The sequence below is a fragment of the Pollicipes pollicipes genome, unplaced genomic scaffold (genome assembly GCF_011947565.3).
Source record: "Pollicipes pollicipes isolate AB1234 unplaced genomic scaffold, Ppol_2.1 Scaffold_603;HRSCAF=690_pilon_pilon_pilon, whole genome shotgun sequence".
Taxonomy (NCBI): domain Eukaryota; kingdom Metazoa; phylum Arthropoda; class Thecostraca; order Pollicipedomorpha; family Pollicipedidae; genus Pollicipes; species Pollicipes pollicipes.
The window spans coordinates 482-20,021 of record NW_023596802.1 but is presented as its reverse complement, the minus strand read 5'-3'; the positions used below and the strand labels follow the sequence as shown (position 1 = coordinate 20,021).

Here is a 19,540-nt window from a genome sequence, read left to right as displayed (position 1 = left end):
TAGCTCAGATACTAGGGAGGTTTGTGCCTTAAGAAGGGCAGGGTTGTGCACTGTACCGAATTATTTTCAGAAATGGCTGTTTCAGTTCAGAACCTTCATGCAAATGTGCAAATAGGAATTTTCCCATTTAAGAAGAAATAAAAAACATATTGAAATTAACTTAGCAATTGTAGGTTGATGCCGGCTCAGCGTGGCAGCACAGCGGGCTTTTGCGGACTGGATCCCCAGCTGATCGAGGTGGGCGGGGCTGCCGGCTGATATTTTGGAGAGTGCTGCGCGTCTAGTTGCATACCGGGCCGGGCTGGTGAGTGCCGACAGCTGCTCCCCGCCAGCCGACCCTGGCCGTCCATGCTGCCGCCGCGTCTGGCCGGCGGCGCCTGCCGTGACTGGCTGGCGCGTGACCAGCCGCGTGCCGCCGGAAGGCAGCGCGTGTGGGCGCGCAGTGGCGGCGGCAGAGAGACGACCCTGACCGTCGGCCGGTGCGCGGCGACAGGGCCGGCCTGGCGATGGGGGCTCGCTGTGCGACGCTGGCACCGGCCGGTGGCCTCCGGCGTCAGCCCATCTCGGACGGACCGTCTCGGCTTCGGAACTGGTGCAGACCAGTTGGTATAGTGCGTACTTATGCATTTATTTTGCCGCTGGCTCGATGCCAGGGGCCAAGTGGCGAGTTTTCAGCCCAACGAGCGAACGGTGGTCGAAACTTTCTGGGCGGTGGGGCCTAGCCAGCTGTGGAGAGCCATGGGCCGGATGCTCAGGGCGCCCGGGGCCGGTTCGCGTCAGCTGCCTGGCGTCTCGCCCATTAACCCGGCCTGATCGCTACTCCGTTCCGTGCCCGCAGGTGATCGGCTACTTCGTGGTCTGCCTGTGGCTGGTACCACTTGAGTTGCTCGTCTCGCTGTCGGCCAACGAGAACGTGCTGCCGACGGTGGCCGATCACAGCTCCTCTAACCGGCACGGTGGGTCGGGGCTGGGGGCCGCTGATCGCGGCACGGTACGGTCCGAGGTGTCCGATGGTGCCCGAGCCGAGGGAGGGGGCGGGGAGGGGAGGGCGGGAGCGGTGGGTCGGGCGAGGGGGGGGGGGGCGCTGATCGCGGCACGGCACGGTCCGAAGTGTCCGATGGTGCCCGAGCCGAGGGAGGGGGCGGGGAGGGGAGGGCGGGAGCGGTGGGTCGGGCGAGGGGGGGGGGGGCGCTGATCGCGGCACGGCACGGTCCGAGGTGTCCGATGGTGCCCGAGCCGAGGGGCGGGTGTGTTGGGCCGGCAGGGAACAGGTTGAAGACCATTCCATTCGTTTTGACCACGCCAGGTGAGCGCTGTGGAACCGTCAGCCTAATGTCCTGTAAACATTGGGTTGATGGTTTGCAATTTCCAACGAGTCTAGGTGCATGTTTTGGCGTCAGCCCTCTCCCTCTTCTACCCACTGACCGCACCCATGACACCAGAGGTCACGTCAGCCCTCTCCCTCCCCTACCCACTGACTGGAACCCAGACACCAGAGGCCACGTCAGCCCTCTCCCTCCCCTACCCACTGACTGGAACCCAGACACCAGAGGCCACGTCAGCCGCTGGACCCTTGCACCTCCGCCCGGGACGTCTTCGGGTCGGGCCAGTCGTCCAGCCGTGTCGAGGGCGCACCTGAGCTCGCACGTGCCGCCCGCCACCGGCGCGCCCCTCGCTCTCCCGTCGGTTCGGAGCGCTAACAAGCCGGAGTCAGGGGCGCGCCCAGGGACGTTGGTGCAGGGTCAGCGTGCTGAACCAGAGCACACACGCCCCTGCGGGACGCCGCTGCGCCGAGCGGGGGTCGGCGCCGACAGTGGTGTGTCGCTCGCCGGCCTGCATCCGCCGCTGTGACTCATTACGCGGCGCGAGCGTGGCGGTCGGCGGGTCGCCGGCGCCGGCACTAACGACACACCGTCAGGAGCGGCGGCTTCGATCGGCCCCGCCGCCTCCGGCCAGGTGCCGCCCAGTCGTCTCGAGCCGAGCGACCGCCGCCGGCCGACTCAGGCAGACCGCATAATAACTGGTGTGGAGCGCGTCATCGGCTGCGGTCGATCCTGTGGCCGGTGACGCGCGGCCACCGCCGAGTGCGTCAGCCAGCCGCGTAATCATCGCGGCAAGACAAAACCGAGTGTCACGCCGCCCTGACGCCAGCCACAGGAACGGGCCGGAGCTGGGGAGCTGGCAATGGAGCGCGCAGCGCGCCTCGCGGTCAGCCCAGGAAAGAACTGTCGGCTGATTGGGAGGGCGGTGATGGGAGAAGCTTTTGAGCAATTGGCGCTGTTCATGAGCCCTCGCTTTGTTGGTAGCGGCCCTTTATGCGGATTCGTCGTGTGGCTTTGATCACTCGGTGGTCTCCCAGATTGGTGTGCCGCATACCTCCTGTGTTCTTCGCATTTACTCAGGGTGTCCAACGCTGTTGTCAGGGTCCTTTATGTTAACTGACCGGAGTTCTCTAGACCACTCATGGGGCCTCCATGGGTCCTCCCATTCGCTCCGAGGACTCTACGCTGCTCGCGATTTGTATATATATATATATATATATATATATATATATATATATATGCAACCCATACACATATTCATATGTTCATATATCTTAAAACATATATATATATATATATATATATATATATGTGCGTGCGTGCGTGCGTGCGTGCGTGCGTGCGTGCGTGCGTGCGTGCGTGCGTGCGTGCGTGCGTGCGTGCGTGCGTGCGTGCGTGCGTGCGTGTGTGTGTGTGTGTGTGTGTGTGTGTGTGCGTGCGTGCGTGCGTGCGTGCGTGCGTGCGTGCGTGCGTGCGTGCGTGTGTGTGTGAACCCGATCGTCAGTAAGAGCATCGAGACGATCTTGGTACCACGTGAAGTTTTCGCTCGGGGAACATGAGTAAGTGTTTCACGCAATGAACGGGTGACCAAGATCTGCTTAAACTGATCAGGGCATCAGCACTCCTCATACCAACTGAGTCACTCCTGAACTACATCATCACCAAGGTGTAGGACCTGAAGACGGTTGTCAGTGTACCACCAGAACAGATAACTGATGTCACCTCAGCACCATCTTGCCCCTCCCCCTTTCCGCAAACTCTGGCTGTTTTTTTTTTTGTTTATACGTATACAAGCGCATACCATGATGCCTTCTTGGACCCCCACAGCATAGGGAGTACTTTCTGAAGAAAAGTTTTCCTCACGGCCGTGCATCGGAAGCCTTCTAATGTTGTAGTCGCCATGGACACCCGTGCTCTGGATGCCATTGGGACTCAACGACGCACTCAGCTGCTCAGGCTATACGGCGTCGCCTGCCTCTCCCCCCGGCAGGAAGGGCCGCCACCGCGGGGAATCGAACCCCGTACCTCCGGTTTCCCAGTCGGGCAGAGGTTAGAACACCCGCATGAAATGCCCCCAAAGATGATATATAGATGGTAGAGTGCATATCATATGTATTTCTCCCAGGGCCCGGTCGTGGTGTACCCAGGCCGACTTGAGCCGTGCTTTCTTTCTTCCGATATATCCAGTGGGCCTCCGCTGTCCCTGGTAATCCGGCATGCCCTCTGGGGCCGGGTTTTCAGGCTAGGCAGAGAAAAAACAACCCGACATTGTTATGGGGGTTTATTGGGTGGTATTTGTAGCACTGTTGCGGACGGCTGTACTTGCGGCTTGCCCAGGCCTGGCCGGCCGTCTCACACTACCCCTGTGCCGTCAGGCGTCGGCCCGGGCCTGACATGGCCGGCGCCGCCACGCGCTGCGCTCTGATCGCCAGGCTCCATGACATTGGTGCTACAATAAAAACTCCTACCGACAGCAGTACTTCAACATGAGTTCTACTGCCAATACACGACGTTAGTGCTACGCGACAACATTTCTACTGCAAAGACTTTTACAGTCTTTCCGTATACACGACCCTACCTCTTGTGCAAGGACTTATACGCAACATTAGTACCATACGGCAAGACGTATGCTTAAAGCACTTGCACCTGTCATTATCTCTACTGCAAAAGTTTATGCAACCATTGTTTATACACGGCATTACATCTACTGCAAAGACTTGTGCGCGACATTAAAGCTACAACTACTTGCGGTTGGGTCTTAACTGTAGAGGCAGCGATAATAATTGGTATATGTCTTTGCAAGATAAGTTTTGTCGTATAGTACTCATGTCGTGTACGAGTTTATTTAGTAGAAGCAGTGTTGCGTTTAAGTGAAGACTGGATACGTATTTGCTGTGTTAGTAATGGCGATCACAAGTTTTTGCAGTTGATGTAAGTAATGACGCATGTAAGTAAAGACTATAAGTCCTTACAGTAGGTGTGATAATGTGCATGATTATTTGGAGTATAAATTTTGCCGTGGGGCGCCCACTCACAACAAGCAGTCACACTCAAGTATTGTCGCCTATAGCTGATGTCGTCGCACCGCTGTGGGAAGGAATGTTTGCCGTAGCGCTGATGTCATGACACCGTTGGCGAGGGCGGCGCACTGCCCGACGCCGGACGCCCATCCTGGCGCCGGCGGCGGCGGCGGTCGGCCGCGGGGAATCCCCGGACTGCGCGGCCGGCGTCGGCGGGTCACGGGCTGGCGGGGGACGTGCTGGGAGTCAGCTGGGGACTCCCGCTCCAGGTGGGGTCGGCGGGTCACGGGCTGGCGGGGGACGTGCTGGGAGTCAGCTGGGGACTCCCGCTCCAGGTGGGGTCGGCGGGTCACGGGCTGGCGGGGGACGTGTTGGGAGTCAGCTGGGGACTCCCGCTCCAGGTGGGGTCGGCGGGTCACGGGCTGGCGGGGGACGTGTTGGGAGTCAGCTGGGGACTCCCGCTCCAGGTGGGGTCGGCGGGTCACGGGCTGGCGGGGGACGTGTTGGGAGTCAGCTGGGGACTCCCGCTCCAGGTGGGGTCGGCGGGTCACGGGCTGGCGGGGGACGTGCTGGGAGTCAGCTGGGGACTCCCGCTCCAGGTGGGGTCGGCGGGTCACGGGCTGGCGGGGGATGTGCTGGGAGTCAGCTGGGGACTCCCGCTCCAGGCGGGTCGGCGGGTCACGGGCTGGCGGGGGACGTGCTGGGAGTCAGCTGGGGATTCCTGCTCCGGGCGGGGTCGGCGGCCGTCGGCTGCCCGGCTCAACGTCCCGCGGATCGTCCCAGCTCGGGCCCGGCTCTGTCTCTGAGACGACGTGCCAGATGTGGCTCGGATTGGGGAGGAAGGGGGGGGGGGGGGGGGAGAGAGGGTCGAACGTCGGCGTGCCATTGCACGCCGGCTTAGCTGTTGGGTAATATGTATAGATGGGGTCCAGGCCTCTAGAAGCTGGCGTAGACGGTCCTTGATTTGATCAGTCGTTTAGTACTTACCGGGTAAAACTCGGTTGTTTAGGAATCATGGAATTGGTTACGAAAATTTGCTTTGATTTTTTCGCATGGGTGGGGTTAGGCCCGGAGTTTTCGGCAAGCAAAGCTTGATGAGTGCACACTTAATCCGCCACCCATGGTGTGCTGCTCCCTCAGCCATCAGCCAGAGCCTATGTAAGGGGAGGGGGCACAGGATTTCACCTGATGGTGAAACCCCTCCCCCCGCAAAAAATCACTGAACTTGCTCCACTTGATGTTGAGGTGGCGCGGTTTTCTTCGCTTTATTTTTAATTTCAAGCTCATAACTGGGGCATAAGCCAGACAAGCTACGGTAAGATGCCATTCTGTTTGCATTATGAAGCCAAGCTAAAGGAAGCGAACGTTAAATGGCTGTATGGAAAAAAAACCGACGCTTTTCATTTACAGTGGGTAGAAAGACACTTTCTGAACTGATAGGGCTCAGAGGCTTTGTCACTGTTTTGCCCGGATTCTCCAAGCGTATTGGGGACCTCGTGGACGTTGACTGGATATAAATGGGTTTAAAATTTTGCATAAACATGGCCACCCATGTTCGTTTGGAAATTTTCGACAGTCATTCAAAACCAATAAGTCACAAAGTTCTGTAACGAAGTCTTGGTATGCGCCCTCGTAAATCTTCGGAACAAAAACCGGCCGGCCGGCGTTAACGTCTCCATGAGCCGCGCGTGGTCCGCACCGCAGCCAACACTAGGCGGCAGACAATCGGCGGACAAAAATGGTCCACCTGAAAGAAGCGCCTTTGTACGCTTTAAGGCACTTTGTTCGTTTAAAAGGCTGTCATGCCAGTTATATCACTGAGTGATTTTGAGATTGATAGTTGGTGGCGGATTAGCATTTGCAGCACCACGAGCTGGTGCTGCAATGTGGTGGCTGAATTGGAAAAATCTCTATATTCATGTTGCTCTGATTGTTAATCTGTTCAGAGGACAACCTCAAAATAAAAAAGTAAAGTATGCGCCCCAGTCTTTTCTTTGAGTGGTAACATTTGATTTCTAAAAACTTTCGGAAGCAATTTTTTCCGACGGTCGTTCTCTCGCGCGCTGTGCCGGCGGCCCGGTGTTTTCTGCAGTGGCCAACGCTATTGGGTGTGGCGGAGACCGCAGCCCCCCCGGTCATAGCTGCTGTTACACATAAGATTGCAAGCGCGCGGGCTCAAAACGTTTTATGTAATTTGTTTCATAAAACGATTCTGCAAAAGAATGAACGTTCCCAGGCGAACATGGGCTGGTCTTTTCTTTATTTTAACTTTATTTAGACCCAGCCTATTGACCATTAGCGGGCCCCTTACCATTCTCCAGGGAAGGGGGCTCCGTGGGTAGAACACGAGGGAAGCACATTATCGTTCCCGGCCAAGCGCTGATGGGCCATTCCATCACAGCGTGGGGTGCCTACCGGTTGCCAATCTGGCGGCACCCGGGGGTAGAAGGTTAAGTCTATGCAGGGCTCCCAGGAACAGCGAAGGGCCTCTGGACAGCGTAATAAGCCTTAAAATCTCTCAGTCACCACTTTCAATCAGTGAAGAATTGTTTTTGTTCGCTAATGGACCCTTCACTTTCGTTCGCGAATGTTCTTGGCTGCTTAGAGGCCCAAAGGCGTCCAAGTCTGCTGCGTTTTATGTTAAAAAATCGTGTCTGTTCGGCCGGCTATGAACCCCTTCGGAGCCTATGCGCCCTTTCGTGGTCCAAGGGGGCAAGATCCCGTCCCCACCCCCCGCCCCTCTGGATCCGCCCCTATACGCTGGGGGTCCTCTGACCTGGGCAGTCGCCCGCAAATCAATGCAGAAGCCCTTGACACAGATTGACGCAACAAGATCCCTTATCGCTGCAGGCGGTTCAATAATTGACATAGACTCCAGTTCTGCTTAACGAACCCTTGCATCAATCGGGTTGGACAGCCTCATTCCACGTCGAAGCGAAACGCTTTCAATCCACTTACTTACGTACTTCCAATCGGGCCTTTCATCTTTGGTCCCGATCGGCCCTTCGGACCCCTTTTCTTCCCCTTTGGGCCCCCTCGAACATAGCTCTCGGCCGAATCAGGGCCACTTGCCGACACAGGGCTCCCTGTTGGTCCCTGTGCACCCCGAATTGTTCCACCGACCTCAGCCAATGCAAATCGCTTGCCGCGCTTTTGTTCCTGCTCGGAGAATTACCACTAGGGCTTAAACGGACTGGGAGCCAACTTTTCGGTGTTGATAGTCTCTGACCGAAATAGAGGTCCGCATTTTCACAACGGGTTCTCAGTGGGTGTAAGAAACCTCTGACTAAAATTAAAGGCTCGGCCTTACGGACCGGGATTTTTAGTGCGACTTACAGTCAGCCCTTCCGACCGTTAGGGCCCCTAGTGTGCCAATCAGGTCCTTGATCGTCCGTCCTGCGGGGCCATCGGGTCGCTCTTCGGGCCCCTCAAACATTGTCCTTGGCAGGCACGGGCACGGGAGTATCGTCTACTCAAGGTCGCGACCAATGTAAATCGCGTGTCCCAGTCTTGCCGCCACTTGGGAAGTATGCCCTCAGAACCCTTTGTTCCATGTTTGCGCCACTGGTTGCTCCACTGCATTGGATGACCTGTCCGGCTTGATTATTCAGACAGGGTGCCGGCAGGGTAGTGGTTAACGCGTCTGCGTTACCCGCTGCGCGTCGGGGAAACCAAAGGTACGGATTCGATTCCCCGCGGTGCCCGCCCTTCCTGCCAGGGTGAGAGGCAGGCGACGCCATATATATGTATACATATAGATATATAGATACATATATATATAAATGTATATATACATATATGTCACCCATATATGTGTATATATGTATATATATACGCACGCACGCACGCACGCACGCACGCACGCACGCACGCACGCACGCACGCACGCACGCACGCACGCACGCACGCACGCACGCGCGCGCGCGCACACACACACACACACACACACACACACACACACACACACACACACACACACACACACACACACACACACACACACACACACACACACACACACACACACACACACACACACACACACACACACACACACACACACACACACACACACACACACACACACACACACACACACACACACACACACACACACACACACACACCACACACACACACACACACACACACACACACACACACACACACACACACACACACACACACACACACACACACACACACACACACACACACACACACACACACACACACACACACACACACACACACACACACACACACACACACACACACACACACACACACACACACACACACACACACACACACACACAGATTATTCGGACAGGCCAGCAGAGTGATCCTTTTCGTGCCGCGCGTTGCTACAATACGATTTTTCTGAGTGCCGCACATTGCTACAACGCGGTTTCTCCGTGCCGCACGGTGCTGCAGCACGGCCCTGTGCCGGGTCGGCCACCTTCGGCCAGTTTGTCGGCTGGCGTCCCCACATTGGTGAGACCGAACAGTTCGCGTGTACTTGGGCTCCAAGCCGGTACCGGTAGATTAGATATGAAATGTCCTGTGTGTGTGTGAAGCACTCATTGGCGTAGCCGCGGAGAGCAGGGCCTGTCGCCCAGCGTCGGTTTCTTTTGCACCCAGATGACTTAATGCTTCTTTATTACGCATATGTTATGAAACGTATTGCGAAGCCTTTTGCAAAAATGCAACCAAGAGAAGTGCAGTGTTGCTTTAAGGCAACTTTTTCGGCGACGCATCACCAATGCTTGATAAAGATGAGCAGACGCGATGACTTCGAAGCACCGTCAGCTCTCCCTCCGCATGAGTTTTTGCTCGCAGTTCACAGGTCAGTTTGCCATCAATGAATTTTTTTGGGGGCGAGTGCGCACCGTAACCTCATCAATTGAAATTGCTTGATATGGAGCAGTTTTGCAACCAGATGGATGGACGCAGGTGGTTTATTGCCGCCGGACGCTTTTGCCGTTTGTTAACAGTTGGGTTCGTCAACAAAAGCTGCATTCCCTGCACTGGACACTTGGGCCGCCCGTTGTAGCTTGATAGCCCCAATGCACCACGGGGCGCAGAGCGCTCCCTAATGTCAGGCATTTCCCGATAAGATTGCTGCCGCTGGGTGGGACATCAGTTTTCCGGAAATGATGCCGTCATGAGGTCGTTGTCCTCTTGAGCATGCGCCATTGGACTGACGAGCCGCGTGCTGGAATCCAGCGGCGGGGCGGCCGTTCAGCGCCGTACCGCTCCGCTCTCCAAGGGTTCGGCGAACGACGGGGCTTCGTGTCGCGACGGCGGCGACCGGCTCTTCGTCGATGGGGCACGTTACCCTGACCTGAGGCGGTAGTGAGGTCTTGGAGGGTCTGACATGAGGGCGGGAGAGGAGCTCGCCGCGCTGATTGGGCTGTGACTCACCTGGGCTCAGCCGGCGCCGGCACCGGCGCCGTTCAGACCGCGCCGCTGAAGCCAGCCGGGAGGCGGTGGGGGAGGGGGGGGGAGGGGAGGCACGCGGTGGCGTGCAGCCGCGCAGTCGGCGTGTCTGGCCACTCTGCCGCGTCACACGCCGCGCCGACACCCGTTCCCATTTGTTAATGACCGCCGCCGTCACCGGCGGCGCCGCTGTGAGGCTTGCCAGACGACGCTGCAGCCGTGGACGAACGGGGCCCTCGCGCGGGGTGACCGCGTGACAAGGAGCGCGTGCTGGAGCGAGGGGAACGCTGGTTCTGTGCCCTCCTGTTTGGAAAAGTGCGTTACACTGACGATGTGTTTTACCATGTGATCGCTGCGGGTCATTTCAGCGGGGCGCCTTACTGGCCTCGACATGATTTGCTTTCAAATACTGCAATGGCAAATCGTTGCGTTGGCTCGTCCACGTCACAGGCGCAGCGCAGGGGGCAGAGCGCTAACGCAAAGCAACCACCGCCTGTCTCTGAGCGGCTGGGCTTGTGCGTCGTGACCGTGCGGACCCGGCGCGTTGTGAGCGGTCGGTCTGTCCGCCGGGCCGAAGCGTTTACCCTATTGACCCGGTGGGGGCCGGCTCGTGACCGGCGGCCCCCGTTACCGTGCGGCTCATGTGTCACGCGCGACGACGGCCGTCTTGGGGAGGCCGCCAGCTGCACACAGTTGCGGGGCGCCGTGGCGCCGTCGTGGCGCTTTACGCCCACGGTCGGCAGCCCTAAACGGAGGCCGGTTGCGCTGGTGGGGGTCGTCATTCTACAGCGCGCCGAGGCCACCCCGGGCGGACGGAACTGCCTTGTGCGGGGGGCACCCAGCTCCGGTCCGCTCTGGTGGGTGGGTGGTCTGACTGGGTGGCTTCCCAGCTCCGCGCGGCTCGCGACGAACACGGATGGGTGGGTGGTTCCGCTGATGTCGGGCAGCGCCAGACCCAGATGCCGCCTCCGGCTGCGGAGGACCGAGCTCTGTGACCTGCCGGAGACGGCATCCGTCCCGCCCCGGCGCCACCTGTCCGGCTGCTGTCCCGCTCGGAGGCGGGGCGGAGCTGCTTTCCATCGTAGAACAAGACATCATGACCTATTTACTCATTTCATGCGAATACGGGAATTAAGTACAGTTTGTGAAAGATCAAAGCGAAGTTGCTGATGCTCACTGCGTTTGCTCAGTGGCTCAGCCGGGTTTTTCTCAGCAACCTGGACGATGCTGCTGATTTTAAGCGGCCTGTTATAATAAACATCAGGAGTGCATCCAGTATTTTCTTAAGGGGGGCGGGAGGGGCTCGGTAGGTGCGCATCACGCCGGTTTTTAGCTTCCTGTCGGGAGCCACCTTTGGTGAAATACGAAACAAAAAATCCGGCGCCGTGGCGGGGGTGGGAGAGGGGGCGGGCGCCCCTTTCCCCTTCGCTGCCGTCCGTGCACCCGTGACTCAGTGTGGACAGTCGCGAGACACTCCAGCGTCTGGCGTCGATCGCAGGCCTCCATCGGCTGTCAGTTCGCCGTCCGTGCACCTGTGACTCAGTGTGGACAGTCGCGAGACACTCCAGCGTCTGGCGTCGATCGCAGGCCTCCGTCGGCCGTCAGGTCGCCGTCCGTGCACCTGTGACTCAGTGTGGACAGTCGCGAGACACTCCAGCGTCTGGTGTCGATCGCAGGCCTCCGTCGGCCGTCAGGTCGCCGTCCGTGCACCTGTGACTCAGTGTGGACAGTCGCGAGACACTCCAGCGTCTGGTGTCGATCGCAGGCCTCCGTCGGCCGTCAGGTCGCCGTCCGTGCACCCGTGACTCAGTGTGGACAGTCGCGAGACACTCCAGCGTCTGGCGTCGATCGCAGGCCTCCGTCGGCCGTCAGGTCGCCATCCGTGCACCCGTGACTCAGTGTGGACAGTCGCGAGACACTCCAGCGTCTGGCGTCGATCGCAGGCCTTCGTCGGCCGTCGGCAGCGAGCCTCACAGGCGGCTGGGGCGTAGCGCAGGAGCTCATCAGCCGCGGAGCGCCGGCAGGGCGCCTGGGCTCCGGTCTCGCGGCCAGGCGCGGACCGTTCGCATGGGGCGATGACGGGCGCCATCTCAATCACCCAAATGCGGAGTGACTTGGCTGGGTCGGGGAACATTGTTTGTCTGTTTTCGCAACAACTGAGAGTCGCTACGTTGCGGCCCAGAGGTGGACGTTCTTCAGTAATGGGGAGTATTGGGATTGAAAGTGGGTCTCCTGTGCACAACACCCGTAGGCCCCGCCCTGAAGTTAAGGAACACGAGGGAGGCTTACGCTCCTCCGAATATGTGGAAAATTCTTAATGGCGTTTCAAGAGCAGTTTGTGTTCCTTGCGTACCCTTTTCCGAAAGCCTCGTCGCACTGTGCTGATCAGTGATCGGGTCACTGACACTGCACTGGTCAGTGCCCATGTCATTGCCACCGTGCCGAGGCCCCGCGTCGACAGGTGTTGGCGTTGTAAACGGTCGGCAGAGTGCGTTCAACTCGCGACGCTACCCAGGAGTCCGCTTCGGCCAGAAAAGTGCCGCACAGCTCACTACACTAGGCAATCGCACAGCAGGTGCCCACTTGACAACATGCTGCAGAGTTGAAGTAATGGGACATAAGTTGAAGGGAGTGTTCCACATTTGTATGGCGTTTTGAACTGAAATAGCCATCTTGAGGACCTTTTGATGCAGTTCAGGGCCATGTCCTTTTTAAGATCCAAAACGATCTGGTTCCTGAGTTACACGCCCACAAAAGTGCGAAAAGGTTTATTTGGGGCCTATTTCAAAGTTGCCTCGGCATTAATGACGTCATAGAAACGTCTTGCGATCGCGGTCATACTACAGGCTATTTCCTGCTCATGGTCAAAACAGCATGGCCGCTGATACATTCGCGAAAGCGATGATGCGGCACGTATGATGCAACGCGCGGAAGATGACTGGCTGTGAGCAAGATTTCGCTGCCGAATGCGTGTCGCGAACGTAAGCGTGAGCACTCTGGGGTTGTGCGGCACTAGTCGTGAACGGGCCATTTTTCCTTATTTCTAGGCCACAGGTCAATGTTATAAAAACAACGCCACTCTCTGCAAAAAAGGTGCGACACCCCAAAAACAGGCACTCTCCCGAAAGCTATGAAAAGAAGACGCGACGGCAAATCTATCTTTTTCCCCTGCTGGCGTTTTTTTACTTCTTGAAGAAACTTCTTGAGCCGCATTACTATGAACCCCCGTTGGGACTTTTTGAAGGGAGGTCACGGTGAAATGCGGTGACTGAAAATTTGCGAGAAAACCTGCAATTTGATAGTTCCGCGAGCTGTGCAAGCGTGAGATCACACTTATTTGACAAAAGAGCGTGAATCGGTGGGTTGAAATAAGTGTGATCACTGGTAGTGTGTGCCAGTGGCTTGATATTGATATGATGGGAAGTGTGCATGCGGAGTTTTTACTTCTTAGAGAGAGCATTGTTTTGGTATTCTTTAAGTCTACTGACTCCCAATAAAATGTGATATATTGATACCTGTCTCTACCTTTATGTTTGTGTGTGAACATGACAAAGGAATGCTGGCAAATTAAGAGAAGCACAAGCATTTATGTTACAGGGGTGTACAAAGGCAAGCTGGTGCTTCATTATGATCTTGCCAACATTTTGAACCTGTTGAGGTATTACAGCATTTGATTAATCCATTGTGTGTCATTATATCAGCAATTCATTCTGGCAGTAGGGGCTGGTGTGTACAGCTCATTAATGCACATGCTCAGTATAGGCTCACATTATATGGCTTGTGAAATTGTCTCCCTAGATAATTTTGAAAACTTGGAGCTGCATTATTACGGATGCATATTGCATTGTTTTCACAAATTTCGTATACAGGCGAGCGTTGCTCGTGAGTCATCAATGGCGTAGTCACTGCAACTTGCGTGAGATGCTGAGTGCTGAGAAAGGTGGAAAAGTGTTGCTGTTGATGTCTCGGATAACACTTTATAATATGTTTGTCATGAGCCTTGTGTGCACTGGCAGCTTCATCACTTCCTGGCACTTTGCCCATCCAACTATAACTACATGCACTTGTCATGTTTTCAGCCTTGTGCAAGGTCGGCATTTTTGCAGTGTTATGTCACATGTAAAATTTTCCTGTTATTTCTTAGTAAAGCAGCCTGATGGCTGCGGCATGTTGCATGACTGTGGAAGTGGAAGATGTGTTTGCATCTTTCTCACCTACGCTTTGAGGATTCCCAAAACAGGCTGAGCAAGTGATGCTTCTTATTGGTTGTCTGCTTTGCTGAAAGTGATGTGTATACTGTATCATATGTTTCTGGCCAGTCATATGTCAGATGGGGAGTCAATACAAGAGAGGACACTTGAGCCATCTTTTCATGATGGAATTTATTACGAAAGCAGCATGGATTGCAGTACAAAAACCATGTGATTGTTCATTGTGTCATGCCACAGTACAGCGCTGAGGTAGTGCCACAGCTATTGGCCTGTGCCATTACACAATGTATCACATTGATTGTCTACTCCGTCGATCCTATGGGGCAGCAGTTTGCAATTTATGAATGACTGGTAACAACTGATTTAATAATGCCAAAGGACTGTCAACAGCAAGAATGTCATTACACCACAATAGTTATATTAGGGTTAGCTATAAATTGCATAAATGATCCTAAGCAAAAAAGCCTTCTTGGTCGTCCAACCTTACCATCTTTACCATAGCAATAGCAATACGATGGCAATCAATTTATAGTAACGTTACAAATTTATTCATTTTCGCATGGCACCGCATTTCCAGGTACACACAGTGAAGAAAGTAACTTCTGTGCACATCGCATGATATCAATGTCAGTACTACAGTACTGCAGACAACGATGGGTCGACAATAAAGTATTGACAAAATCATCAACAGCACAGCAGCAGCACAGCATATCGTGCTTTGATATGAATAAACTGCCTTAAAAGCTGGCGATCGCTACGTTGTGCATGTCAAACAGTCCACCAAAGCTTTTCTTCCGGCCAGCACCAAGACAAAAAATCCACAAACAAACCACCCACTAATCCGCCACTCGATACAGCCCCCGCGACGTTTCGTGTGTTTCGGGGCATTCTTAAGGTCTGGCTGTCAGATGCTGCCAGGTATTACTGTCGTCACAAAACCATTCTATGACGCCATCAAACAATGACGTAATGGGGCGCATTTTTACAAACTTTGAAATGTTGCCACTTCGCGTCGTTTTTGAACCTTGAAATTTTACCAATAGTTTCAACTAAGCTTTTCCCATCACATCTGATGCATACCTCAATATCTTCAAATGTGGAACATTCCCTTCAAGACCTTGCAAAAGCGGCCGAGCATGCCGAACGTCCCCTATTGTCGACGACGTTGAAGAAGTGTTGATTTTTGCCTGCCGGATGGGAAGCGCTGCCGAACTTTCGGCGAGCGTCGCCGCGTGCGGAGGCGCGGTGTCATGCCGCGCCCTCCTGGAGACCGCGGATGAGCTCCCAGCGCGTGTCGCGGCATGGAGAGGGGGAGGGAGGAACAGTGTCACCTCTCGGCCCAGCACGGCGCGTCTTTCGGTCTTCACGCCCGTCCGATCTAATCAACCTGTGCTGCCGTTTCAGAAGACGACGTGCTCAGTAATTACTTCTCACGCAAGGGCAAAAAGTACGGCCTGCTGAGCCTGTTCAATTACGCCAAAGACGGTCTGCTACCAGTGCGCAACAAGAAGTCCTACTAATGAGCCGCGTTCGTCGCCCCGCGTGGCACGATGTGGCCTCCAGCCGAGCGGCGCTGACACCAGCGCGCCGCGCATTCGTTTAGAGGGACACCTGCCGTCCGCACTCAGTGAGAGGCCAGCTCTGCGCGCCGCGGCGGGCCGGTGAGCTCCCGCCGCCGCGTCGACCGGCGGCGTCGCCGCCGCGGCCGGAGTCAGCCCGTGTCAACTGAGGTCGATCACCACTGGTGTCGGGCCGAAGGTTTTTGTGCGCGCCGTTGGCCGACGGCGGCTTGTCAGTAGACCGCACGCGCCAGCTGACGCCCGGTCCCGCCGGCGGGACACCTGCCGTCCAGCCAAACCTGCTAACAGCCGATGGCGGGGCGGCGCCCAGCGCTGGCGGCAGTATTTGTACGAATGTGACCTGATTTGACCTCTGTGATCGCGCGTGACATTCATTTGCGTGCTTTAGTGCCAGTCACTGTGTCCGGCGCGGGCGAGTGTCCGTACAATTACAACACCGCCCCGTGACTGTGCCGTGCCTGCGCGTTACCGCGCTCGGTCGGGCGTCGGCGCGCGCCCGCCGCCAGTGCACCCCTGTCTCGGATGTCTCGTCGCGTCGGACGCGAGCGCCGTGCCGCGTTGACATCGATACAGTCGGCCATGGTGTCGCGGCTGGGCGGCGGAGTGGGCGTCGCTGCCGCCGGAGGACGGCCGCGGGTCCGGCTCTGCGGCGCCACGCGCCCGTGGATGGCCGCCGGCGCTCGCGCCGCGCCCGCCCGCGGCCTGTTTGTCGTGGAATGAGTCTGCCGGCTGCCGGAGATTTGGAGGATGGGGTCTGCCTTCGGGGATTTGGGTGATGGCGGCGGTTTTTATCCGGCGTACGTTTGAATTATGCATCGGAGGTGCATATTACCTGTGAATAATGCAGCAGACGGCGATGTTGTGTGGGCGAACTCGCCTGGTGGTTTGGGATAATTCTGTATTGCCGTGTGCAAACTGCTGATTTGTTTTTGAGACTCCGGAGGGCAACGGCTGCTCGTAACACTGCTCTGCTCGTGATCAGGGATGTGATCAGCGAACGATGAACATCATCAAATATACGGTTAAATACAGCCTGTGTTTAGACAGTTTGAGGCATAGAGCCTTAGTCGCCTGCAACCACCACTGCCTCCTGTTACCATTGCTATCTAGTCCCTTTGTAGCCTCCAGAGTAACCTGCAGCCGTGATGATCAGACCAAGTGTGAAGTGCTGGTCGTCGTGCGGCGAGACGCAGCAGTCGCCATGCCTGCCACATCCGCCGCAACGGTCACTCATCTCAGGGTAATGTGGCGTACAGCTGAGCCGTTTGAGCAGCTGCTCTGCGCTGTTGGTCTGCTCGAGCAGCTGCTCGGCGCTCTTGGCCTGCTGTAGCAGCTGCTCTGCGCTGTTGGTCTGCTCGAGCAGCTGCTCGGCGCTCTTGGCCTGCTGTAGCAGCTGCTCGGCGCTGTTGGTCTGCTCGAGCAGCTGCTCGGCGCTCTTGGCCTGCTGTAGCAGCTGCTCGGCGCTGTTGGTCGTGCATGCTGGATTTCAGAGGTTTCAATCTGTGGTCACCTCGAGAGTCGTGGTCAGACTGGCCCCGGCGGCCGTCGTAGGCCTACGGCTACGGTCTGACAGCGTCGCGTCTGACCCACAGCGTCCTGACCTACGGCGGCGGCGGCCGCCGTAGGTCAAACGCTGTGGGTGTTGTTTTCGTGGTTCTTTGCTATGCGCCGATTTGTCGCTTGAGCACTCACTAATAGATGCTGAGCTTCGAATGGTGAAAGCCTAAAACTGCTTTTAAAGAGAAGTGGTTTAGCTACACAGACAATTGCACTGGTAACGATATTTGGATCTAAGGGCGCTCCTACTGCACCCGTCATTTTATGCCTTGCCCCAAGCAGTTCTAAAAAGAGCGCTGCTAGGCAAAATCGAGCTTGGAACATGTACGCATGCACATTCATCGCCATGGGTGCATACTTACGTGCAGGCGTGCATGCGTATGCGCGTGCGGGTATGGGTGGGGGTGCAAAGGCGGTTGAGTAGGTTTGTTGCTCGTGATGGATGGGGGTGGGGTTTTCTGTGTGCGTGTGTGGGTGCATGTTTGCGAGCGTGCACCTTAGGCATGCTTTAAGATATTGGGCTTAGATATAGTCAATGTAAACAATATAATTTTAACAAGCTTGTTGTATGAAACTGCAGCTTTCGAGATAATCTCTATGCCTTCTTCAGGCCTAGTCAGAAAACGACACCAAAAACAGATTCAGGCACGCAGTTTTCATAATGCGTCATTTGCTGCTGTTACACACACGCAGAAACCGCATGTCGACCGGCTGATTGCTATTGACCGGTAGCTGTCGGGATGATATTTATCTCTTCCTCAGCCTTTGTCAAACAATGATATGAGAAACAGATTCGGGCACGCATTAAGCAGTAAATAAAGTTGATGCCTGAATCCGTTTTCATGTATCAGTATCAGTGTCAGCATGTTGGAGACCATCCACATGGTGGCTTTTACAGTTTCAGGTCAAGGTCATTTCATGCTACATACGTTTGCAGTATGAATAGGCACACACGACAGGTATACGACAGAATGCTAGGGGCAATGGTAACACTACAATTATAAGAGCAGTGGTTTGCACGATGGGCAGTGATCAGTGCTCAGTGGACGAAAATTGCATTATGTATGGCGGTCTTAAACGTGCTTAATGTTGTGGTATCACAGACGTGCGATGACGGGTGGTTCCAGGCAGCTGCGGCTCGACGCGAAAACACTCCCAGCGTGGCGGTCAATCGGTGTCTGTGCAGGCGCAGACTTCCTCTTTTCGGAGGCGCGCGTCTTGCGGGTGGAAACAGCGGCGCATGGGGACAAAAAAACTGCACGGACCTCATGACCCGCGGTACCGCCTTCAGTGCCGTAAACGCTATTGATCACGCCATGACGCACCACTATGACCTTGATCCCTGGCTGTTCCCAAGGAATTAAAAGCCGGAATTATGGTGGTGCTTTTTGGAGCCGGTAATAACTCTTGCAGCAGTTAATTACTTTTTGAATTTTGTGTAGTCGAATCTTGGTCACCCACCTCACACGCACCAAGCTATACGTGATATGAGGGAACACGCACGCCTGAATGATGATTTTGAGAAGATCTGAAGTGAAGTAATGACGAAACTTGCAACCGAGGATGCCATTGCATGTTTTCACGCCACAGACATGGGTGCCCCATGACAGGTCGTAGTCAGCCATGACTCATGAGAGAGACTGAGACTGACTCACATGAGAATTTGGATGAAAACCTGAGGCATGCACAGACGAACCGCTTACTTCAAAGCGGAAGTCAGCTCGCTGTTTTAAATTTTCCTTTTACCCAGCGAGCATAAAAACAGTTTTTGTTTAGTTCATTTGGAGAAAACTGGCATGAAACCAGTTCTGAAGCTCATGCATGGTAGTTTCAGTCTGGTTTCGAGGTCGGGCAATACCCGGTCCGTCAGGAGCGCGCAGTCCACTTGCATGATGTCGTCAGCGCAGCAGATGAGGTTATATATAAATCAGCAGGCCATAAATCAAGTATCTGTATAGATCGTTGGTTAACAAAATGAGCAAAACTGAACCGATGATTGAGCCCTGGGGTACACTGCATGACATGGGAGAGAGTGAGCCGTCTTTCACGCACCAGCTGCCCTCGATCACTCAAATAACTCCTAAACCATCCCACATCAGTAGCGTCATACCAAGACAGCTTGCTGAGGAAGACGTCCGTGGTCCACGTTGTCAAGCACCTTTGACAAATCGATCGTCGTTGCCGACGATATAGACCGTCGTCGGTGTTGGTGACCAGGCACTCGGCTGCGGCGAGCACGACATCCTCGGTCGATTGGCGCGGCCTACAGGATACCGGGATGGATGCAGCTGTGCTGCCGCATCCAACTTTTACAATTTTTTCATGTTGTTGTCTTACCCAAGTTGATGAAGGGGATAGAGAAAATCCCCAAATCCATCGTTCAATAAAAACAAGCTGATTGAAATATT

General features: G+C 55.5%; 1 protein-coding gene across 1 annotated transcript; it reads left to right on the top strand.

Moving 5' to 3' along the window:
* Nucleotides 1-838: 838 nt before the first annotated feature.
* On the top strand, nucleotides 839-16,002 carry LOC119104176 (protein TEX261-like; the record flags this gene model as incomplete). The annotated part of the gene is made up of 2 exons (XM_037227854.1): nucleotides 839-956; nucleotides 15,400-16,002. Coding segments are annotated over 2 exons (234 nt in total), but the record flags the coding sequence as incomplete, so codon positions are not given.
* Between the last annotated feature and the right edge of the window lie 3,538 nt (nucleotides 16,003-19,540).